This window comes from Anabrus simplex, chromosome 6 (assembly GCF_040414725.1).
Source record: "Anabrus simplex isolate iqAnaSimp1 chromosome 6, ASM4041472v1, whole genome shotgun sequence".
Taxonomy (NCBI): Eukaryota; Metazoa; Arthropoda; class Insecta; order Orthoptera; family Tettigoniidae; genus Anabrus; species Anabrus simplex.
The window spans coordinates 250865782-250891463 of record NC_090270.1 but is presented as its reverse complement, the minus strand read 5'-3'; the positions used below and the strand labels follow the sequence as shown (position 1 = coordinate 250891463).

At 39.8% G+C, this 25682-nt stretch overlaps 1 protein-coding gene across 6 annotated transcripts in view; it reads left to right on the top strand.

Annotated features, from left to right (window-relative positions):
- Nucleotides 1-25682, top strand: part of Opa1 (Opa1 mitochondrial dynamin like GTPase) — a 229102-nt gene that overhangs the window by 194725 nt on the left and 8695 nt on the right. For all 6 annotated transcript variants that reach the window (XM_067149273.2, XM_067149272.2, XM_067149269.2 and 3 more), the window contains 3 exons: nt 6424-6561; nt 15638-15838; nt 19035-19128. In XM_067149273.2, the coding sequence (XP_067005374.2) occupies nt 6424-6561; nt 15638-15838; nt 19035-19128 (433 nt within the window). The remainder of the gene's footprint in view (nt 1-6423; nt 6562-15637; nt 15839-19034; nt 19129-25682) is intronic.

Sequence of the window (25682 nt, the reverse complement as noted above, 5' to 3'; positions counted from 1 at the left end):
CTCACTTCATCATTCCACCAAGATTTTTGCCTTTTCCCATCTTTACACACAGTTGTTCCTAGGTATTACCTTGCTGTTTCTACTACAGCATCCCTGTATGCCACCCATTCACTTTCTATATCCTGAACCTGCTTACTGTCTACTGTTCGAAACTTCTCACTAATCATATCCATGTACCGACACATTTCAGTAGCGCGCATGGCACATTCTCACACCTGGATGTCACTTTGTGTAGCCGTGCGCTAGTTCCCCTGCTACGGTGGCAAGTTCACGACGACCTCTGTGATAGTGACCACTTCCCGATAATTCTGTCTCTCTTGAATCAAAGACAGTCCGAAGTACCCAAGCGCTGGTTACTTCGGCGGGCAAATTGGCCAGAATTTACAAAACGCGCAGTGATGGCTGATGATATGCTGGAGTCTGTTGACGACCACATCTCTTCCATTACTACTGGAATTTTGGCTGCTGCAGAGGAAACAATTCCTTCCTCGTCCGGTATTCTTCGCCGGAAACAGGTCCCATGGTGGACGGACGAAATTGCAGCAGCCATACGTGATCGCCGACGGGCTTTTAAACATTATCGTCGGAATCCTACGATGGCCAATCATATCGCATTTAAGCGTCTGCGCGCGAAGGCCCGTTTTTTGATTCGAGAAAGTAAGAAAGCTACGTGGGAAAAGTATGTGTCATCCATCACGGCACATACTCCGTCATCACAAGTGTGGACAAAACTCCGCCGAATTGTCGGAGTACAGAATGTGCCCTCAGTACCCGGAATCTCCATTAATGGAGATATAGTTATGATTCTTTCAGTCATTGCAGACCACATCGCGTCACATTTCACAGATACGTCCAGCTCTAGGAGATACGACCCTGCATTTCTTCCAATTAAGCGCGAAGCAGAGGCCCACCATCTCTCTTTTGCCTCTAGTGCTTCGCATCCCTACAACGTGCCCTTCACGGAGTGGGAGTTGCGAAGTGCACTTGCGCTATGCAGAGATACGGCTCCTGGACCGGACAAAATCCATAATCAAATGCTTAAGCATTTGAGTGACAGATGTCTCAAGGATATCCTCACCCTATTCAACAGAATATGGAGTGAGGGAGTGTTTCCATCTCAATGGCGTGAGGGAATTGTAATACCAATTCCCAAGCCAGGTAAAGATCCAAAACTTCTGGATAGTTATAGGCCAATATGCCTTACAAATGGCCTCTGTAAACTATTTGAAAGGATGGTTAACCGGCGTCTTGTGTGGGCCATGGAAAGGGAGGGCCTCTTGTCTAACTACCGGTGTGGTTTTCGCTCTCATCGGTCTGCCACTGATCATCTGGTCAGACTGGAGAGCACCATTCAGGAGGCCTTTCTCCGGAAGGAACACCTAGTCGCCTGGAAAAAGCTTACGATACTACCTGGCGATATGGGATTCTCTCCACTCTACACCAGTGGGGGTTTCGGGGAAATTTGCCAACGTTTATTGAGAACTTCATGTCCCTCCGTCTCTTTCGAGTCCGAGTAGGGAATGCATTTTCTCAATATTACGTTCAGGAAAATGGAGTACCTCAGGGATCGGTACTGAGTGTCACGCTGTCCGCAATCGCCATCAACGGCATAGTTGCCGCTGCTGGGCCCGCAGTCGTTCCATCGCTGTATGTAGAAGACTTAGCTCTACATTACAGCTCCGGAAGGGTGGCGTTTGCAGAGAGACAGCTACAGCAAGCTATTAACCGAGTCGACAGATGGGCCCTGCAACATGGTTTTCGATTTTCAGCAGCAAAAACCTCAGTTGTACACTTCTGTCGACGTCGACCTGTGCATCCCGAACCAGAGCTCCGCTTGCGAAACAGTGTCTTACCAGTGGTTGACACCTGCAAATTCCTGGGTCTCCATTTTGATAAGAGACTTACGTGGCAGCCCCACATCCGTCAGTTGAAGGTTGCCTGCATGAAGAGACTTAACATGCTTAAGTTTCTCAGCGGCACTTCGTGGGGGGCTGACCGTGCGGTACTGCTACGATTTTACACGGCGACGGTCCTCTCCCGAATTGACTATGGAAGTGCGGCTTATGGCTCAGCATCAAAATCTACGCTGAGCCTTTTAGACAGTATTCACCATAGTGGAGTAAGGCTGGCAACGGGTGCTTTCCGTACTAGCCCCATTCCCAGCCTGCTCGCTGAAGCGGGAGTTCCACCTTTACGGATAAGGAGGCAGCAGTTACTCCTAACGTAAGCTGCCAAAATTCGTGAAATGTCGCTACATCCAAGCTATCAATGCATCTATCGCACCCAATACCACCAGCGGTGCCAAGACCGGCCGAATGCCACACGGCCGGTTGGGTTTCGGATTGATAGCTTGTGTCATGATTTGAATATTGATATCGGTGGTTGTCTTGAACGAACTCTTAGCGAGGTACCTCCGTGGTTGGTTCTGCGACCGGATATACGTCTAGATCTACTCCGTGGACCCAAGGTGAACACAGATTCCTCCGTTCATCGGAGGTATTTCCAGGACTTTGTTCACCAATATCCGGCCGCGAGACTTATCTTCACGGATGGTTCTAAAATCGGAGATAATGTTGGTTGCTCTTTTGTCATTGATGATATGAGTACGAAGGTCTCGCTCCCTAAAGTATGTAGCGTGTATACTGCAGAGCTTTACGCCATTTTAGAGGCTCTGCAGTTTGCACTGCGTGACGAAAGAAGCCACTTTCTGTTGTGTACCGATTCGTTAAGCTCTCTGCAGTCTATTGAAACCTGTTTCTCGCAACACCCACTGGTGCAGCGGATACATGACCTTCTAGCCAGGTTAAGCGATGCTAGCACCAGAATTACTTTCGCGTGGCTTCCAAGCCACGTTGGGATTGCGGGAAACGAACTTGCGGATGAAGCAGCAAAGGAAGCTGCACTTTTACCTCCAAGACCCGTCAATGTACCTGCTAAGGATATTTGTTCTCAGCTACGTCGAACCATCTTGGCGTTTTGGGAATCGGAGTGGCTAGATATCCGAACTCCCAACAAGCTGAGAGCAATTAAGAAGACAACTACCGTGTGGCGGTCCTCTTTCCGACCTTCACGGAGAGAGGCCATAGTACTGTGCAGGCTGAGGATAGGTCATTTACGATCCACGCACTCTTATCTCCTAAAGAGGGAAGACCCCCCAGTGTGTTCTTGTGGTGCCGAATTCACCGTGGCCCACATCCTCACAGAGTGCGCCGATCTCTCTGCCCTAAGACGGAGCCTCGGCCTGCAGGAAACACTCGAACGCATACTAGCCGATGACGCGACTACTGCTGATCTCGTCATCCGCTTTATGTGCGACAGTGGACTTATCAAGGGTATGTAAATTACAAGTGTACTGTTACTCAGGGAACGTACGTTCCCTTTTGATACGTTAGTAATCCTTTCGGCCTAATACTATAATTGTTTTTTGTTTTATTTTGTACTGCGTTTCCAAATTCCTTTGTTGAATAAATAATTTTGTTTTATATTTTAAATTTCTTTTCCACTTATTTGTTCAGAGAGGATGATTACCTCGTTGTACTTCCTCTTAAAACAAAAATCACCACCACCACCACCTTGTCTTTGAGATTTTCTACCCTTATTCGTTTGCAGACAGATTTCACTTTCTCTACCCTAGGCCTAGAGATAGTTCACTACAGATCAGATAGTGGTCTGTATCATCGAAAAATCCCCGGAAAACTCGTACATTCCTAACAGATTTCCTGAATTTGAAGTCGGTTTAATACCGTAGTCTATTATGGATCTGGTACCCCTAGCCTCCCATGTGTAGCGGTGAATAGCCTTATGCTTGAAGAATGTATTCGTAACTGCTAAACCCATACTAGCACAGAAGTACAGCAAACACTTCCCATTCCCATTAGCTTTCATATCTTCCCCACATTTACCAATTACTCTTTCGTATCCTTTAGTTCTATTCCCAACTCTTGCATTGAAATCGCTCATTGGCACTATTCTATCCTTGCTGTTGACCCTGACCGTGATGTCGCTCAATGCTTCATAAAACTTGTCAACTTCATCCTCCTCTGCAGCCTCACATGGTAAATACACGGAGACAATTCTAGTCCTAATTCCTCCAACTGACTTCATTAGTTAGTCGGAACATTGAAAGTATGATGAACTCTTCTCAGAAGAACTCTTAAGGTTTCACCTTACTTTTTCCTGCCTGCTGGCTCTTTAGAAGTGTGTGCGCGTGCGTCTTTTATTCAAGAATCTTTCAAATTCAAATATTTTCGCACTGCAAGTTATGTGCTTAAGCTTATTTTTAATATGTACAACTTGTGCTCTCTCAACGGTGCACGTGTTTCTACATTCGTCCCTGTTTTTATCTCCTCGTGAGATATATTATTTAATGTAACACCTTGTGTAAAAAATGGGTTAAATGAAAGGAGTTACATCACGTTCAAGATCATGCTTTCACGTCTTTGAAAAATGAAATTTACCGTTGGTCTTTACAGCTATTGTTGAGAGTGAAGGAGAATTTCCTGTTGTGTATGTTTATCAGGAACTCAAGGGAGACTTCATTATTTAATCGGAACATAGAAAAATGATGAACTCTTCTCAGAAGATCCCTTAAGGTTTCACTTTACTTTGTCCTGCCTGCTGGCTCTTCAGAAATGTGTGCGCGTGTGTTTTATACTCAGGAATCATTCAAGAATATTTTCGCATTGCAAGATGTGTGGTTAAGGTTATTTTTTAACATGTATAACTTTTGCTTTCTCAACGATTCATTTGTTTCTATATTCATCCATGTTTTTATCTCCTTGCAAGATTTGTATTGTTTAATGTAACACCTTGTGTAATATGAATGCCTACACACTGGCCTATTTTCCCATTTTTTGGCTGATGATGACGCCAACACAGCGTCGAAACTAGTCCCAAGTGCAAATACATGTTATAAATAAACCTATAACATTTTTGTATTGAAAAGGTGGAACCTTTCTAGTTTTTCCTATCTTCCATTCTCAGTTCAATACGGACCAAAAATGAAACTCTTATGTTTAAACTACCCACATCATTCGCTCATTTACGTGTCAAACAGAAACTATGTTACGTGCAATGGTATTCCTGATAAAGAGCCCTACCCCAGACTCTGCCATTCCCTTTCTAACACCCGTCAAGTACACTTTATAATCTCCTATCTCTTCCTCGTTATCTCCCCTTACCTGAATATCACTTACTCCTAGCACATCCAGATGCATCACCTTTGCTGACGCCCTACTTTCTTCCATAAGCCCCATTAATATTGAAAGCTCCCCATCGAATTCCATTTCGTTCGCCAAGTCCCTCGCCTGTCAAATGGGATTAACATTAAAATTGAACAATGAAATTTTTATCTGTCAAATGGGAGTCGTTACTCCCATAGGTCCGAGGCTTGCTTAAAAAGTTTTGAGCTCGGTAAATTCATGAAGCAGGATACTACCCTACTTGCACGTAGTCCAAATGAGGATATCTCCTCTAACGGGTTATGGACCACCGGTGAATTGTATAGTCCTAGCCGCCTGAGCACAAGGAGGGCTATGACTCAGAATATGTCCGAGATGCCCACTCCCATTCCATAGCAACTGGTATCCCGGCTCTCAGGACCACTTACTAGGCCACTCGGCCGTTGTCCATGGTTCACGAACTAGGACGTGACTACAGTAACCCGCACCACGAACCATTACAAAAGTTAATATAGGAATTTTTGAGGGGCATTAAAAAAAGTGTCACAGTGGGGTTCTCTTGCTCTGTCGTATTAGCTATAGCAGACTTACTGAATAAAATTAAATATTTTTTTTTTCATTCTGGGTTCTTTAAAAACCAATATGTGACATTTACTTTCTGTCAGCTGATTTTCTCATTCCGTTTATGATTCATTACTTAGGCAAATTGTTATCTTTTATAATGTTAGGCTAATCAGTCATTAAACAAGCGGTAAATTTTTACCTAACTTACTTGAAAGTAAACCTTTTCATGTCAGTCCAGTAGTTGAACTGAAACAACCCTGATAATAGGTAAGTGTTAGAAGTTTACTGCACAGTCCTCTGTGCACAAGAAATGGTTCTACAACTGGGATGTTGTCTTGTTTTAGCGCTGAAAACCTAACTTTGTTCAAATGCAGCCTTTTTTCTTTGTGATTGAAGTTATTACAAATAATTCAAAATGTCTCTTTTAACATCCCCAAGGATTTCAATTGCTAGTAAGAGGGTCTGGGGAACAGGGCCTGGATTTCAAGCAGCAGTACAGTGGCAGTCTCGATTCTCACACATTAGGCTAGTAAATCACATGCTGTTTAAGCAAGAGTAGTACATTTGGATTTTCAGACCTTAAAAATGATGTCTTAATATTTCAAATATGTAACAATAGCTTGAAAGAAAGGGTTTGTCATGATGAGCTGGCTCTAAATGTCTATACATGTCTGTGCAGGCTACAGAAACAATATTACGAGAGATGTTTGGACCTAGTACTAAAGAAAGGTGGCTGTATTGGCAATACAGCACAGAAGACCAGAACAAGAGGTGTGCAGTGAAGAATGAGTTGGACAAAATATTGTATGCAGACTATGTAAGTTTGAGTGTGTTTCTTATGATCATATTGTTTTTATGTTAGAGGTTTCTCTAAAATATACCAAAATGTGTTTGATATGCACTAAAATGATAAAAGTTTGAAAAAATGTTGTTCTTTCTGGTGTTTGTAGTTTTATGTGGATAATTTATGTTATAAATTAGTTTTTTAGCAAAGTAAAGGTTAGTACACATCAAGCGACAAAGTTGCGGAACACGTGTATCGCGACAAGTTCCAGGGATATCCTGCAACATTTTTTTTCTGTGTTTGGTACTGTCGCGATACAAAAGTTGCATGTTGCAGATCTCTCATTCGAAATGGGATAGATGATACAAATGTTGCACAACATGATGTAGTCTGTACGTGTCGCGAGAGAAAGTCCCGGGACACGCCGAGGCCAGTGTGCAGATAGCCGCCACGTGTTGGTGTTGTTTCATGTTCTGTTGTTTTGCGATGGAAACTACTCTAAAAATCATTGAGGATTTACACACCCTCCATTTTCTTTGGGATGTTATGTCTACTGACTATAAAAACAGACAAAAGGAGGGAAGCAATGGAGTCTCTGGCTAAAAAGTTCACAATGTCCATTCACGAGATGGAGAAAAAGATTCACAACAAAGCACATAAAGCAATTTCTTGCGCCATTTCTGTGGTGCAACTGGCTCTATAGATGTGGACGCGGGACATTGTATCGCAACAGTCTAGGGACAGTGTCTCGCAACTAGCCTTAACAGGTGTGTTGCAACAAGTGAGGTTTGGTTTCCTTACTTGACTCATGTGAATCACCAGCGAAAAATATGCCTTTATCTCCTCAGTCATGCAAGGAAACCATTTATTTTCACATTTTAGTCTATTTCTTGTCCAGTTATTTATCTGGAAAATAGCATAGTCATTGGTTTCTATCATGATTTCCCAGAACTTGCCCCCAAAGAATTCCAAATGGACATCTAATGTGCAAGGATTTATTGTTATTGACAAATACGTCGTAATTGAGAAATATTCCAGTGGCAATGGTCACTTACACTAGTGTGATAACGAAGTTAAAACATAATTAACCAACAACACCAACAAGGAATTCTGTAGAAAGAAAAATACTACCAGTTTAACATTCTAAATCCAGCATCATCGTATATTAATTCACACACAAGTATTTCCAGTGCTTAACACTACGGCTTACAATACTATATGTTGAGCTTACTGCTAGCTTAACAAGTGATAATAAAGTTAAAACATAATGTGACACATGTGTTACCTGCTGCAATTGGCTTTCAGTTTTACATTTTATCAAACTATTAGAGAATCATCCGTGCTTACTGTGCTTTAGAATACGCAAAATAATGTTTTTGATGCGTAGAGTAAAATTATGACGTGAAAACTGTGTAATATGAGAATAATGTGGGAACGAAATTATTCCTGTGACAAACATACAAATAGTGAAGTGAAAAAAAAAAAAAAAAAAAGAGCAAAGCCATGCAATCTCCATACAGTCCATGAAGGATGTTCTGCAATGCGATTTTGACGGAAATAAATATCACACAAGAACATGTTCACTTCCTTATATAAATTACTTTGTCACTGTAAGTCACAACACACAATTACATACAATAGCAAGTGACACTACAACATTTCATAGCGGAGTACCCTGAAGTCGATTCTGACAAGTACAGATATCAACAACACTGACTCGCGCACTATAACATACTCTCTTGAACTCTCCGACTCCACCTCAGAGCCCAACAGTCACTCGCAGTCCATCACTTGCCTTAGAGTCCAACCTCCTGAGTCCTGACTGACTCAGAGTCCAACACTGACTGTCCCACTGACTGACAGCTCCATATATATACTGTTCGATCAACCATCTAGAATTATCAATTTCTGGAAGGGTTCTTACAACACTCTAATGGAACACACTCGAAACATCGATCGACCAGCTAGTCGAATGGAGTACTTGAACTTTCATTTACTGTTTACCAATACACACAGAAATCTCTCCAACATTCCGAATGTCTCTACATGTATCTGGATAATAAACCTTACAGTAAGTTTCCAGAACCCTTCATATACTGTATACCAAATTATAGTACAATCAATCTAATATACGAACGTTATAGAGTTTTCTACCTCTTTCAACTATAGAGATTTTGAGGTTAAACTTATACACAATACGTATTTGAGGTTGTACATATCGCGATGGGTCGGCAAACGAGGCTTGTCCACCAGTTGCGGTCCCTGAACTTCTCTCCTTCAATGCTTTCCAAAGTATGTCCTCTCTGTACAAATGTTATAATACATATTTACAGGGAGACCATGTATTAGTCATGTTTAACATTTAATAAAAGATAATTTAGCATTTAATAAACTATAATTAAAATATATTACAAAATAATTTAGCACTTAATAAACTATAATTAAAATATATTAAACATAATAATTGAAGGTTTTACACCTGTTACGATGTCGTATCTACGACAAGGACTTTGGAGGAGGGGAAGGTAAAGGCTTCCACTGTTCATAACCTTGGCACTAAGTGGGATAGAGCCCTTTGCTGGCCACCTTTGCTCCCATGAATTATACTCTAAACATTGAAAAAAAATGAAAACCGACAACCTGTTTTCCAGTCTTTGACCGGGTCAGGGATGGAATGAATGAAGCAGATATAGGCTATTAGTACGATGGGGTCGCCACTCCCAAAGTGATTTATTAATGAATGCTACGAAATGAGAATGGAGAGTGTTGTTGGAATGAAAGATGACAGGGAAAACCGGAGTACCCGGAGAAAAACCTGTCCCGCCTCCGCTTTGTCCAGCACAAATCTCACATGGAACGACCGGGATTTGAACCACGTGGCCCATTGATGCGAAGAGGTGATAGATGGCACCAGAATGACAAATAGAACAACGTTTAACAGTCTCCACAATTTTTTAGTATTTTCTCCAGCCAACCAATAGTTTGTATTAAATACAGATGGACTCACACTTACAACTAAATTTGTCCAAGTTTGAAGCTATGTGCATTTTAAACACAGTGGAAACAAAAAGCAGAGTATGAGAACGAAAAATGAAGTAGAAGTAAAAGATAATATGAAGAGTCGCAAAATATTACTCACTTCCTCTTTCCTCCAGCCCTGTGCTTGTATAGATCAGGTTTGGTCGTGTTTACCTCCACACTGACTGGCGACCGTTCTGATGTGTTGGGTGGGGGAAGTGGAGGGTGAGGGGAGGGAGAGTGAGTCGAAGGATGGGAGGACAGACTTAATTGCGCTTTGCTTAAAATCTTTCTTGATTATTGTGTCAACCAGGGTGTTCTTTTTTCTTGGATTTTAAGATTATGGATGGGATTGGATTTTTGATCGAGGTTTATATAAATATTTTCTAAAATATTTAAAAAGTTCCCTTTTTGGTTATATGTAGGATATCTAGATCTTTATCTATGGTGGAGAATGAGTGATTGTGATCTTTCATGTGTTCACTCATAGCAGAAAATCTTTTGTATTTAGCTGCATTAAAATGTTCTTTGTAGCGGATTTAAAAGTTTCTCCCAGTCTGTCCGATATAACTGGCGTCGCACTGGTTACATGTCAATTTGTAGACCCCTAATGCAAATGTTTGTCAGATTTGTTAAGTGTGTCTGTGTTATAGAAAAGTTTAGAAGTAGTGTTGTTAGTTCTAAAAGTGACATTGTGATTTGGTATAGGTTATTGCTGTTGAAAGTGAAGGTAACAAAATCAGTATTCTATTTAGTTTGTTTTTTAAGTGTGGTGGTGGGTTTATTTTTTATCTTCTTGAGAATTCTGCCAATGAAATCGCTATTAAACCCATTAAGGTGCGGTAAAGCGTGGATGGGGTTAATTTCTTTCTTATAAGCTTTCTTGGGCATAAGAATGTTCAAGGCTCTACAAGGTATATATCATACTATAGAAAGAGGCCTTTTTGTGAAAGCCAGGGTACAGTGAATCTTATCCTATCATGTTGGCTGTCTGAGTGGGTTTTCTGAAGATCTAAAATTTTAGATGGTTGTCGCTTCTCCTGATTTTAAGAGAAAATTTAAAGATCTATCTGTTTTGTATTCAACTGTGAATTTTATGTAGGGGTCACAAGTATTTAGGTTATTAATGAGGGTTGTACTGTCAGTGATACGTTGATCAATAATGGTGAACATGTCATCTACCTATCTGCTCGACCAATGGAATACAGGATTATTCAGAAAGAAGGAACAGATTTCAAACATTTATTTCTTCCAAACTACAAAAGGTAGAACCACAATTCCAACATTCCTGGCCAGACAAAGGTTTAAAATTTGAACATTCCATGTAGAAGCTCCGCTGTTGCAAGTTCCAATCCCAGCCGCATTGTGCATGGCGTGCTGGTGCTTGTCAGTTGGAGTGTAAGCAAATGGCGACACAACAGGATAAAACATTTTCTGTGCTGCAGTTAGCAAAACTTGAGTCCATTATTAGAGCTCAACGTGGTTTTTACTGTCAGTTTAATAAACAACCATCTCAGCATAAGCAGATTTACCAGTGGCATCGAAAGTTTGTAGAAGATGGTTGCATCTGCAAAGGGAAAAGCACGGGACGTCCACGCACATCGAATGAAAATGTCGAGGGTATTCGTGCAGTTTATGAAAGGAGCCCAAAGAAATCCACAACACAAGGAAGCAAGGAACTTAACATTCCTCAACCAACAGTATGGCAAGTTTTGAAACACAGTCTGCACCTGAAGGCGTACAAACTGCAGTTATTGCAGAAATCGAATAATCCAGACAACTACAACAAAAGGTAGGACTCTTGCATTAGCATGCTAGATGATATGGAAAAAGACAATTTTCTGAACGATTAATTTTTTTCTGATGAATACAATATTCATCTTTCCGGTAAAGTTAATCAGCTTAACGTTAGAATTTGGGCAAGTGAAAATCCTACGGCAGTTATGGAGAATCACCAATCGCCAAAGGTGAACGTCTTCTGTGCCGTATCTGTAAGGAAAGTTTATTGACCTTTCTTCTTCATGTGACAAGACTAACCTATCTAGACATGCTTCAAAACTGGTTATTTCCTCAATTGGAAGATGATTCAGAGGACTTCATTTTCATGCAAGATGATGCCACACCTCATTTCTCTTGGCATGTTCGATTTTTCCTAAATTACACCATTCCAGGACGTTGGATTGGAAGAAGAGTAGATGATAACCTTCATCACCTGTGGCCTCCCAGGTCTCCAGACCTCACTCCTTGTGATTTTTATCTGTGGGGTTATGTAAAAGACTGTATGCTTGACACTCTTGAAAGTTTGCAACATTGAATTGTTGAAGCTGTGAATTCGATAACTAGAGACTACCTGATTCGTGTGTGGCAAGAAATGAGCCACAGTTTTGATTCTTGTCATGCAACATATGGTGCTCATATTGAAACCTTACAAAAGTGAAAATTGAACCCTTTCCCTTTCCAGGAACATAGAAATCGCGTTTCTGTCTTTTGTAGTTTGGAAGAAATAAATGTTTGAAATCTGTTCCTTCTTTTTGAATAACCCTGTATATCTGGTGAATTGTTGAGTATCTTGGTTTTCTCCAGATTGTCTATGTAAATTTCTGCCAAAATTCCAGAAATAGGGGATCCCATAGGGAGTCCTTTCTGCAGATAAATTGTGTTATTAAAGGTAAAATAATTACTATTGAGAACGAACTTCAGAATATGTAAAAAATTTCTTCTATTTCAAATTTACTTAAATGGTTATGTTTGTTTAGGTTATCTTTAACTAGGTTAATTCAGCTATGGGAATGTTAGTGTACAGATTCGTAATATCGAACGAGTACATGGTGTGATTTGGATTTAATTTATTTGTGATGTTACTGAATCCTACAGCATTTTTGACAGAGGTTCTACTAAAAAATGTATAATATTTAGCCAAGAATTTTTGTATGAAACAAGAAACATTGTAAGTCAAACTACTCTTGAAATTAATGTTCGGCCTGATTGGAACATTGGTCTTATGAATCCTTGGTAAAGATCAACACCAATTGGCACAATCATTAAATGTGTCACAGCAAACAATCGGCAGATGTTTACGAGCAATGGGAAAGATCAATAAACTCGGTAAATGGGTCCCACTCAATTTGAATGAACGGCAAATGGAAAATCGCAAAGTCACTTTTGAAATGCTGCTTCAGCGCCATGAAAGAAAACCATTTCTGTACCAAATTGTGACTACAACTGGATTTATTTTGAAAACCCGAAGCGGAGAAAATCATGGCTGTCACCTGGCAAAGCCAGTCCTTCACCACCAAGGCCAAATCGCTTCGGCATGAAGACCATGCTTTGTGTCTGGTGGGGCCGGAGCCGTATTGTGTATTATGAGCCTGGCAAAACTATTAATGCACAATGCTGTCGCCAACAAATGATTAATTTACATCACGCATTGATCGAAAGACGTCTGGAATGGGCCAGATAACATGCCAAAGTGATTTTATTACACAACAATGCACAGTCTCACTCAGCAAAACCAGTGAAAGACATCTTGTAATCGCTTAGATGGGACATACTTCCGCACCCGCCATACTGCCCCGACCTGGTGCCATCTATCACCTCTTCGCATCAATGGGCCATGCGCTCGTAGAGCAGCACTTCAGTAATTAAGAGGAAATTGGAAAATGGCTCGACGAATGGTTTGCCGCAAAAGACAAGCAGTTTTTCTGGTGTGGTATTCATAACTTACCTGCAAGATTGGTGAAGTGTGTAGAAGCCAATGACCAATATTTTGAATAACCAAAAAATGAATTTCCCATGAAAATTACGTGTTTTCTTTACCACAAACTGGCAAATGCACCTGGTAAATAAGGGAAAATTATACCTTCTTTGAAATTGTTCGTATTTTGCTGAAAATGCAGGTTATCGCCTTAATATCCACTTATAGCAGTAATTTGCAATAAGGAAACTGGCATTAATGGTTTTCAATTATTACTTGATGTAAAGGAAAGTGAAAGAAATGCCGTAAAAGGTGTGCTTATTATTTCCATCGCATATATCGTGGTTGAAATATTTTGATGCGTCCACGAGGTTTACATAAAGAAATGTCCAAATACAGTAACCATATTTAATTATTTCGCTTTCCCCCAATTTTTTTTAACCCCTCAGCGCCGACCTCTATACGTGGTATAGACCCTCTTTTCTTCCGTAGCCGCCGACCTCTATACGTGGTATAGACCCATACATAGTTTCACATTTACGCCTATAGCGCGAAAAGTTTTGGAGTTACTGATATGCAAATTGTTTTGTTTCCAAGAAGACAGTTTCGGGTTTATCAGTGTTGTAAATAAGAATTGAAAATTCGTTATAATGTAGTTGTTTTTGCAAGGATAATTATTTGTTAGATAAGTCTGAGCACTAATCTCTTGCTTTTTTTTAAAGTCTGTTTGCTTCATTCTTTCCCACAGAATCAAATAAAGAAATGATGATCTGAGAAGTTTGTCTTTTCGTGTGATGTTCTTTGCTCTGTTTGTACATTGGGAGTGCGGTTTATTTATTATATTTGTCTTTATTTCTCAGCTTGTAATATTTTCGTAACTCTCCACGAGCGCTCTGTGTAGGCATCAGTTAGTGCTGCTTTCTGTCATACGATACGAGAACCAGTTGTTCATGGTATATATCTCGTTTGAAAGACGTTGTCTCGACCTTTTATCTGAAATATGTATCGAGTTGGTTTGTTTCGTCATAAATGTTATTCCCCTCATTCAGTTTCGTCCTGTTGCTTTCGGTCTCGCTGCAGCTTCATCAGTCCGTGTCACGCACCACGCTCAGCCGTAGTATGACTGACAGTAATGTGCTTGAAATATTGTATAATTCAGATGAAAGTTTAGTCGGAAGTAGTAGTGATAGTATAAGCAGCAGTGATAATGAAATAGATGATGTAGCAGTGGTAAATGATGAGAGTGACGATGAGGAGGAAACAGTACTTGGAAATTTCGTGTAAGAGACTATAGATAATTATACAGGTCAAAGAGAAGTTTTCAACGGTGAATTCTGATTGCTAAATTCTCTTATAATACTCACACAGGTCACAGAGACAAATATTGAGCAATTGGTGAAAGGTTTGTTTACAAAATACGCTCGGGAGGGAGGGGAACGAAATATACAAAGCCGGCGCGCATCAGATAATACAGTTCCAAGATTGCAGGAAAGACATTTTATCAGGAAATTAGCACCCAAGAGTTGGAAATCCAATCCTCAGAGACATTGTATCCTGTGTTCAAAACACGGCGGAAAAAAGACGTCAGTGTACTGCTGCCAGGAGTGTGACTCGAGTCCCTGTCTCAAAGAGTGCTTCGAACTCTATCACACAGAACTAAATTACTAAGGAAATGAGAAACAATTATGTTATTATCTGCATGTACATAGTTCTGTCATAAGGAATTCCAAATTTCGTGAAAATCGGGCTACTCTTATACTTGTAGTAACGCTTTAAGTGAATCGATGTATTTCAGTCGCGCGTAGTTGAAATCTCATCCAGCCGCGGGATAGGAAGCTATTTAAATGGCTGCGACGCTGAGGGGTTAATGTTACCCGCATTTATCATTTTCCCCCATCCATCGTATTTTTCTCCCTCCCCCTTGAAAAACGATGCATCAAGGTTTTACTGTACTCCACCTATTCCTATGCCTTGCCACAGAGAGTCAACACATTCATTATTGCAACTTTTGTGATGTCTGGTCTCCTACTTTTCAATTTTCCCCTGGACTCCAGGGGCTGTGCGTTGCCTCTGAGGGATGTCCTAACATTTTTGAGATTCTGTGATTCACCAAGTGTAATATTGTCTTTAAAATATTGTTATAAAACTGTTCAACATCACTATTTGTACCTCTTCTTTTCATGTAACTCCTCAGTTTTCCTCATGAGGCTGAGAACTCCCTTTTATAAATGGTGTATATGGTCGATGAATGTATTAATTCTGCATTTAGGTATTTTTCTCTACGTAGGTATATGTTAAATCATACAAAATTATCTTGTACTGGGTTTTATTAAAATTTTTGCACATAATTGTACACTCTGTTAATGGCATTGACTATTTTATTTTTTATTTTTTTAGAAACATCCTCCGGCTCTTACTTACGATGAACTCACGACAGTGAGGAAAAACCTGCAGAGGAGTGGTGTGGAAGTGGACAATGAATATATCCGTGAGACTTGGCATCCTGTGTACCGACGACATTTTCTCAAACAGAGTCTGGCAAAGGCATACGACTGTCGCAAGGCTTTCTATCTCTACCATCAAGGACATGAGTCGGAAGTAAGTTTCTTTTTCTATATAGTGCTTTCATCGTGAAATGGATAAGCACAAAGCATTGAAAACAACCAAGTGTTTCTTGTACATACAATGTATAGATTTTTAGTCTTTTTATATATTTTTCACATGAAATAACCTTTTAGTTGTGTACATACTATATATACACATGCAAACAAGTGATTTGAAAGAATCAGAATGAAACATATCATTGTATCATTAAAAACTCTTTAAAAAAAAAAATTCTTCCAGGTATGCACTAGTGTTTTTAAATTTGTATCTTGTGCTCAATACTGCAAAACTTAAAGGTTATTTTAATTAAGTAAACTCTCAAAAGCATAGCTACCACTTTAATGAAATGTTTTTCAGTTGCAAAACTTCAAATACATGGGAAATGATTAATGTGTATTGGAAATTTGAAAGTATTGAAGCTAAAGCACACATATGTAGCTCATTGACATTTGAGATCTTAAATTGTATGATAATTCGAACAAAATTCCAGTTGTCCTGTGTCCCCACGGTACATGTGGTATGTCAGAATACAACAATATAGAATTGTTTGAGGAAGGACAGTAGTGGTGGTGGTGGTTTATAAGGAGAACCCATTAAAATTTTCAGCCTCTCAGCATTAATTGCAGGCAGAAAAGTGAGAAAGGTAGAGCAGTGAAAGACAGTAAAATTATGTGAGCAATCTGTGTACCATATACAGTGAAACCTCGTTAAGATGTTTCTGCAGGGAACATGGAAAAAGAACGTGTTAAGCGAGAAAACATACTAATGAATATAAGAATAAAAACTATCCAACAGAGATATGGAAACACTAGATACGATTTTTCTGACATGAGGGCATTTTACGTCGTGTATCCGCGGGTACACTGAATACTATAGGCGTATCTGCTATTTCTAAAGACGAGAGAAAAGTATTAAAAGGTGTGAAAAACATGAGAGAACAAATATGAAAACATTTTCTGCTGGGGATTATAAAGTAAGTATCAGTACACTGAAATGTGTGAAAAACATCAGACAACAAATATGAAAACATGTGCACAGGGGCCAACAGAAATATCGAAGTATTATTGGGGATCACACTCTTTCTGAAACAAATATTAGTAGAAGTTTTTTATTTCGAAGCATTGGGTTATAAAGCATTTTCTGGTCACACTCTTAGACAGTGAATTGGAGGTTACATTCGACCATGTGCAACTGCGAGGAATAACTTTGGCAGCCATTTTGAATCAAAACTTCGGCCAATGTGAGTGATTAAGTCGAAACTCAAAGGTGCGAGTTTCAGCATTCATGACCTCTGTAGGTGGTGTTGTCTCTGCACTTTGGTAGGAATTTCACATTCTCCGTGTCCATAACTGTGCTATCACAAGACAAACATGCACCACGCTAGTCAATTTCACACGATTATGCTCCTAATCCAGATATAGGTTACTGTATCACGCGACACATTAGCTATACTTCACTGTACCGTACCACTCAACAAAAATACATTTCTACCTTCTGAATTAAATGCAAAATACAAGCACAAACAGGCTCGCTCTGATATTCAGCAATCTCGCTGCTGACCGGCAAGCAAAACTGAACATTCCCCAAAAGTGCAACATATCCTTTGAAGCTCAGGAAGGTCTTTTCCCATAATCACGCAACTGTGGCGACGGCTCTTACCCAAGTTGGAAATAACGTTTCTTTCAGAAGGGATGACAAATACAGTAACATTTTCAGGTCTAGGAAAAATGTGATCGTACTAAGCAGTAATAGCGAAAATTTGTGACGTGATAAGTGAGGTATTGATATATAAATTTAATACGATAAGAATCGTGACTTCTACTGAAAGACGTGCTAAGCAGGAAAACGTGTTAGAGGAATGCACTAACAAGATTTCACTGTATGTGTTATCGAGAGTAGGATGTTGGGGAAAGAGGACTAAAGGCGAGCGGAAACAGCAGGGATAAGGGTAGGGAGGGGGACCTGTACAGGCTGGGCAGAGACAAAAACAAATGCAGAGCAGCTCACCGTATGCTGTTAAATGTATGGAATAAAATAAAATTAATTGGCCACATGATATGGCATAATTTTCTTTGGAAATTCAAGGAGGAAAAAATTGCCGGGAAGAGTGGAAGTGGAAGAGGACAGCCACGAAAAAAATATATGGACGAGTTGAAGTGTGTTATGAAATTCATATGGTAAGAAAAGTTGAAAAGAGCAGTGAGAAATGAATGAATGGAAGAAAGATTTATCTATGAAGTCTAAGAAATAATATACAAGACACATTAGATACCTATCACATATACAGCTGATACCTGGTTAGTGGTAGTAGAAGATGAAAATCGAACACAGGCATTGGAAATGAAATTGATGATAATTGTTACATAATGCAAGGAGTCATACTCCATTGTCTGAATGATCTGCATTCAGGCCTTCAATTCAGAGGAGCCTGGGTTTGTCCCAACACTGTCCCCTTCATATTCAGACAACCACCACAGAAACACACAATACTGTTTACATCCCTCCAAATAGGGTAGGTATCAGGAAGGGCATCAGACTGTAAAACAGGGCCAAATCCGCATGACACAGTTTGCACCCGCGATCCCGCAAGGTGTGGAAAAAGCGGTAGAAGTTACATAACACAAAGAGAGAGATAGTGAGAAATTTCAAACTGAAAGAAAATGGTGGGTGATAAAATTTAATAATACAGACATTTTTTGGAGGTAATAAATGGGTGAATGAAGAAATAATACTAAAATGAACTATGGAGGTAGAAGTGAAAGGAGAAGAGAGGCTGAGAAGGACCCAGATTATGGTTGATGAAGCAACAGGATATTAACTGGAGCACATTGATAGATGAGGAGAGTTGGGGAGAGTGTAAAATGGAGAGTTAACTCTCTTCGTCCCAACCCAGCTGCATCTGGATAAAAGGAATTTATGGGATAAGAAAGAGTATACAGAGAAGGAATATCTGTCTTGATAAAGAATGTTACAATTTATTATGCAAAACTGCAGCATTCATATAATTAGCAAAATACTCAGTCGAGTTTTACCTACATGAAAATATCACATGGTTCAAATTTTACAGCACAACCTCAGTTGGATTCTTATTATCCGTTTCTTTCACTTGTATGTATGTTTTCAAACAAATGTAAACTGCTTATCCTGTTGTTACAGAGGTTCTGATTCAATACATTTGTGTGCATTTCAGGTAGACTGTGCAGATGTAGTCTTGTTCTGGAGGATACAACAGGTTTTGAGAGTGACGGCCAATGCTCTCAGACAGCAAGTCATGAACCGTGAAGGTAGGTGATGAGTATTTAGAACATGCTAATAAGCATCTTCATAAATCACTGTCCTCATTCAGTAACATAGGGCATATAAAATGGTGTTAGTAGATATATTCTCTCAGACAGTAGAGCTCAAGTTGGCAGGTTTGATCCCGGTTCAATCTGGTGGTATTTGAAGGTGCTCAAATATGTTGGTCATGTTGGTAGATTTACCAGCACGTAAAAGAACTCCCCCCGCCCCAAAATACCAAGAAGAGCAAAGTTTGCGATGTTCAGTGAATATTTTATACCAACCTTAACCTATGGTATTAAAACATGCACTTCACCAAGGATGACTCATCAAGGTTACAAACATCTGAGATAAAATTCCTTAGGTCCACATTTCGAAAAACAAAACTGGACAATGTTTAGATTGATGCTTTCATGGCCTGTAATTGTAGATCTGATAATCTTTTGGGCTTTCACCATGTCAAGAAAACAAGGTGAAATTTTTTGTTTCGCGGAGAACTTTGCTCCATCGTGATTTTCTCTAAGATATGGAGCCAAGTTCTCTGCAAAATGTAAAGAATTTTGCCGTGTTTCCTTGACACGGCAAAAGCCCAAAAGCTTACTATCATGTTTAAAACTGGACAAGTTAAGGAATGACATGGTGAGAAAGAAGCTGGTATTGAAACATTGTTATTGGGTCAGCATACCCAGATTGAGCTGGTTTGGGCATGTGATGAGGATGGAGCCAACACGGATAGCTCGTGAAACTCTGGAGACAAAGAACCCACTGGATGGCCATCATGAAGTTGGACCTTGCAACTACAGAAAGGACGTTAGAGGATGTCTTGAACAACAGAACATTTCTCCATATGATAGAGTGGAAGAGGCTTGCCATCAATACCCAGAGAACTGGAACTGTAAAATGGTGGTGGTGGTGGTGGTGGTGGTGGTGGTGGTGGTGATGATTATGGCTTTTCTTAATGAGTTCAAACCTGGCATTGATGGAGAAACGTTTTGTTGTTCATGACATCCTCTAACGTCCTTTCTGTAGCTGCAAGGTCCATCTTTATGATGTCAGTCCAGTGGGTTCTTTGTCTCAAGGCTTACACGAGCTATCCGTGTTGGCTCCATCCTCATCACATGCCCTATGGTTGTGGCATCATACACAACCATTAATCCGGCTCAAGGGAGATAGTGTCACCTTTCCTATCCTTCACTTGAGTAATTCTTATCTGGCACATCCACGTTGCGGGGGTGGGTATCCTCCACAACAGTAGGCTGGTGTGAAGGAGAGCTAAGTTCAGGCAGGGACTCAATCTCACGGGGTATAATGTGGAACCCATGCCAAGGGTTACGGGTGAAGACCTGAACAGCATCTTAGGCAGAGAAGGAGACCTTCGGAATAGTGAAGATGGTGGATGAGGCAAATTAGAAGAGGGAACCCCTGCCTTGTTGAGAAGAGGGATCTTCAAAAGCTAAGGGAGTAAATCCCGAAAGAAAATCCTCAGATGCGTTAGGCTTTGCAGGTCACCAGATGAGTAAAGTTCTATTTGCTTTCAACTATAATACAAGCCTCGGATGGAAATTTAAAAATGGAAATGGAATTGACAAGTCTCTGACTACAGTTGCACAGTATGATGGTAATGCTGATGTTCGTGCAAGTGTTACATCAGAGAATAAAACCTGATTTGGAACAATAAATATTTTAACGATGAATGTGAAGGAAAATGAATTGATTGACCTTATGGAGAGACTAAAACTTGACATCCTGGGATTTAGTAAAGTAAAATGGAAAGGGAAAGGAATGAAGAAACTAAGAAAGGGGTATACCCTGTACTGGATGAGTAACAGTAAAGAGAAAAGAAATGGACTGGGACTATAGTGAATCAGAATGTTGAACCAAAAGCTGAATTTAAGTATGTAAATGAAAATTATAATAATGCACATACATTTAAACAAGGAACTACTGAAGATAGTACAGGTGTCTGCTCCACAGACAGGATGTAGCATGGAAGAAAAAGATTTCCTTAATGAACTGGAAACTCCCATTGTTGAAGATGGGATCATGATAATGGGAGAGCTGAATGCTCATGTGGGAACTGATAGAATAGGATATGAGAATGTTTTGGGCCCCACATGGGTATGATGATAGAAATGAAGATGGAGAGAAACTGTTGGATTTTTTTAATCAGAAATAATCTGACAAACAAGTAAAAATTACTAAACTTGTACTGAAGAAGAAACCAATGATCAGGATTTGGAAATTGGAGGAGGAGGAGGATAAAAGAATGGCATTCCAAGATTGGATAAAAAGGAAGTTGCCTAACATGGAAATGAGAACTGGAGAAGAAGAGTGGGACAATTTAAGACAGACATTTGTGGAAGCAGCAACTGAGGTATGCAGGAAAGCAAAAGCAAAGGTTAAGGGAAAGGAGAGACAGTGGTGGACAGACAAAATAAAAAAAGAAAGAAAAGAAAGGAACAAGGTGAAGAAAGAAATGGATAAGGAAAAGCAAAAAAACGTATCAGACCGATGAGAATAAGATAGAAAGGTTACATGTGTAATACAAAAGATTGAAACTACAAGTAAAGAGGAGTATCAAGGAAGAAAAGGAGAAATGTTGGGAAGAGTTTACCAACAAAATTGAGCAAGATAGTCGAGGAAATATGAAATTATTATACAGAAAAGAATAAATCAAGACATTAGGGAGATAATGTCTTCAGAAGGTGATGGCAAAGTATTGTGAAAAACTTTGAGGATGATTGCTCGGAGTAAGAAGGAGATAAGAAAATGGAAATAATAGATGGACAAAAAAGAAGAGAACCTGATAACATGGTTGGAACTTGAAAGGGCAGTGAGAGCAATGACCAAAGTTAAAGCACGTGGAAAAGACGAATTCAGTGCTGATAGGATTAAGGAAGCAGAAAGCATTGTACTATAGTGGCTATACCGTGCCCTGAATGCCATATGGAAGGATGAAAGGATACCTGAAGATTGGCAGTATCAATCAATCACTACTGATCTGCATTTAGGGCAGTCGCCCAGGTGGCAGATTCCCTATCTGTTGTTTTCCTAGCCTTTTCTTAAATGATTGCAAAGAAATTGGAAATTTATTGAACATTTCCCTTAGTAAGTTATTCCAATCCCTAACTCCCCTTCCTATAAACGAATATTTGCCCCAATTTGTCCTCTTGAATTCCAACTTTATTTTCATATTGTGATCTTTCCTACTTTTAAAGACACCATCCAAACTTATTCATCTACTGATGTCCTCCCACGCCATCTCTCCACCGACAGCTCGGAATATACCACTTAATAGAGCAAACGCCTGAAAAGCCATACATCTTAATTTTTGATCTGATTTTGATATGCTCTATTGGTGGAAAAGTATCTAATTCCCTCCATGGGAACTTAGAAATTCCATATACCACTTAGTCAAGCAGCTCGTCTTCTTTCTCCCAAGTCTTCCCGGCCCAAACTTTGCAACATTTTTGTAACGCTACTCTTTTGTCGGAAATCGCCCAGAACAAATCGAGCTGCTTTTCTTTGGATTTTTTCCAGTTCCTGAATCAAGTAATCCTGGTAAGGGTCCCATACACTGGAACCATACTCTAGTTGGGGTCTCACCAGAGACAAAATATGCTCTCTCCTTTACATCCTTACTACAACCCCCAAATACTCTCATAACCATGTGCAGAGATCTGTACCCTTTATTTACAATCATATTTATGTGATTATCCCAATGAAGATCTTTCCTTATATTAATACCTAGGTATTTACAATGATCCCTGTTACCGTGTTTTTGTGGTAGTTATGCGTGAAAGAAGGTGCGGGTGTGAACGGGTCTCAAACTACGAAAGTAAAATTAATTTAAAATTTAACAAGGTTATATTTTCTTTTCAAAAACAAAGAAATAACAAGCATGGCAGGTACAAAGTAGCAAGTCAAAGGGTAGTTACAATATTTACAGGATTTGGGCTTCGAGCCCTGAAAACACAATGCTTGGGCAATCAGCTCAGTTTTACCCCAAACACAAGTTTCAACAGAGGGGCAGAAAACCCCATTCATGCCTAGGAGCCCTAGCTCCAAATTACACTGAAAAGCCTCCACGAGGCATACAACACTCAATTTACAAAAAGAGCCACTCGCTCTCAACTTTAAGCCTCTCAAAGGCCACACCGAACTCCACCTTCAAGTTGTCCTCACTGGACATAGACACAGGGGTAAAATACCCAACCTACTGAGGTCTATTAAATGAAAAGGGGTAATTACATGACCTCTAAAATAAGAATTTGAGAGGAGGCGATCTGCACTCCTAATACACTTGTTTTTAAAACCTAATCCGGCTCTAGGCCACTAATGCAAGGGCTAATCCCATACTACAGAGGTGACTTTAGAAAAGAACAATTTGTTTTACGTTAACGAAGAATAGGTTGAGAAAATAAGTTCACCTCAAAACAATATGATTGGGAGCTCGAGAGGGTTAAGCACTCTCTATCCCGATATGTAGTTTAAAAGATAGGATAGATACCAGTTTCTTTACATTTTACGGAAGGTTACATAATGGAAAAACTTCGGACCCGCCCCGAGAGTTAAACTGCTGAGCTAGCAAAGAAAGAAGTTATTAATTGGCCATTACCTTGTTGTTGACCGCTGCCGAAGAAAGAGGCGCTTCCCGCCCCCTGCTATGTACTTTACACACAGAAAGATGGAACAGAAGTGGCGCAGAGACCCTAAAATCAGCAGTTTATATACTCTCGCGGAAGGTTCTAGGTGTTAGGGGAATGAAAACACCCTCCCACAAACTTTTTATTGGGCAGGATACAGCAACATATTCAAGTTGGGGGAAGATACCTATGATTGGTCAGAAATTAATAACGGAAATTCGGGATTGGTTAAATGCAAACAAGGGGAAAGAGAGGGGTATACAGCCAACTTAAACAATAACAGAAAGAAATTTAACAAAGAACAAACTTTTGAAATAAAATTTTCTCCAAAGAACAGTTATTTTTCTTCGCACTAGGGTGCACTATTGTAGTTCTTCAGTAGTGTCCTCTAGAAGAGAAAGTTCACACTTCTTACTTCAAGCAGAACAAAAACACATAAAAAATGACACAGTTCTAAAACTCCGAAATTTACAGGTAGTGACATCTTCTGTGAAAGTAGAAAATTAATACCGTCAATAAAGTTCAGACTTCCTCCAGCAGAGGAGTTTCAACTGGCGCACATTTTAAATTAGCGGCGTGGAGGTGTACCGCCCGGTACAATCCCCAAAGGGAACTTTCACCCCATCAACGCAGTAATTAAAACTGAGAGGACTTTTCCTATTTGTGAAACTCACAACCTGACTTTTATCCCTGTTTATCATACTGCCTACTGTATCATGAGAGTAAAAGCATTGTACAGGTACAGTGTACAGTGGTGACTCTGAAACATTTTATACAAAAAAAGGTCTCAAGCAAGGAAATGCACTGTCACCATTATTGTTTATTATATTAATGGATGAAATCCAAGGGCGCCCATACCCGGAGGCAAGGTGAGGCCACTCTCCCCCCCTCCCCAGGTCTCAGGGAAAGGCAAAAATCTAGTCTAGTCAGGTCATGCACTGTGGAAAAGGGAAAAGAGAAGCCAAGTGAACATAGATGGAGAATGGTTAGAGCATGTGCATGTAGAACAGTTTACATATCTGGGTAGCATTATTAATGGAGGTAATGAAGTCAACCATGAAATTAAGACTAAGTAAAGGTACAACATTTTATCAAGTCAGAAAGCTTTTATGGGTTCACAAAGTACCGAAGAGAACGAAATTAACATTATATAAATAGTATTTCATACTAGTTTTAACATACGGATTAGAAACGCTGGTAACTAATAAGATACAAGATAGTAAGATCCAAGCAGCAGAAATGAAATTTTTGAGAACATCGGAGAAAAAGACAAGAAGAAATAGAATTCAAAATATTAAAATCAGAGAAGAACTAAATATAGAGCCGTTAGTACAGAAGATACAGAAAACAAGACTGAGATGGTTCGGACATGTAAAACGAAGGGAAAGGAACAGGTAGCAAGAAGGGAATTGGAAAGAGAAGTTAAGGGAAAGAGACCAGTTGGAAGACCGAGAAGAAGGTGGATGGATCATATTTGGTGGAAGGACATTAAAGAAGCTGGATTGGATGTGGTGGAAGTAATGGAGCAGGAAAAGTGGAAGGACAGAAAGGAGTGGAGGAGGCTTGTTAACCACACTCGAGCAACTGGAGTGGGACATTGATGATGATGATGATGATGATGATGATGATTGATAGGTGACTATCCAAAATGGTGTTTCTGTGTGTTCCCTACATATAAATGTTGAAAGAATATTTCATTTCAAATCCTGGAAAACCAATCTTAACAATAGAAACTAGATTCTGTTCTTCGGACCCTACTGTATATTTGTAATTATTATGATTATCTAATGGTTCCTATCTAGAGGGTTGATGAACTAGGATGTGTCATGTTCCTTGTAGTACCGTTTAATCCCGAATATCACCTGCCACCACAGAGTGAGTTGGCCGTGCAGTTAGGATTGCATAGCTGTGAG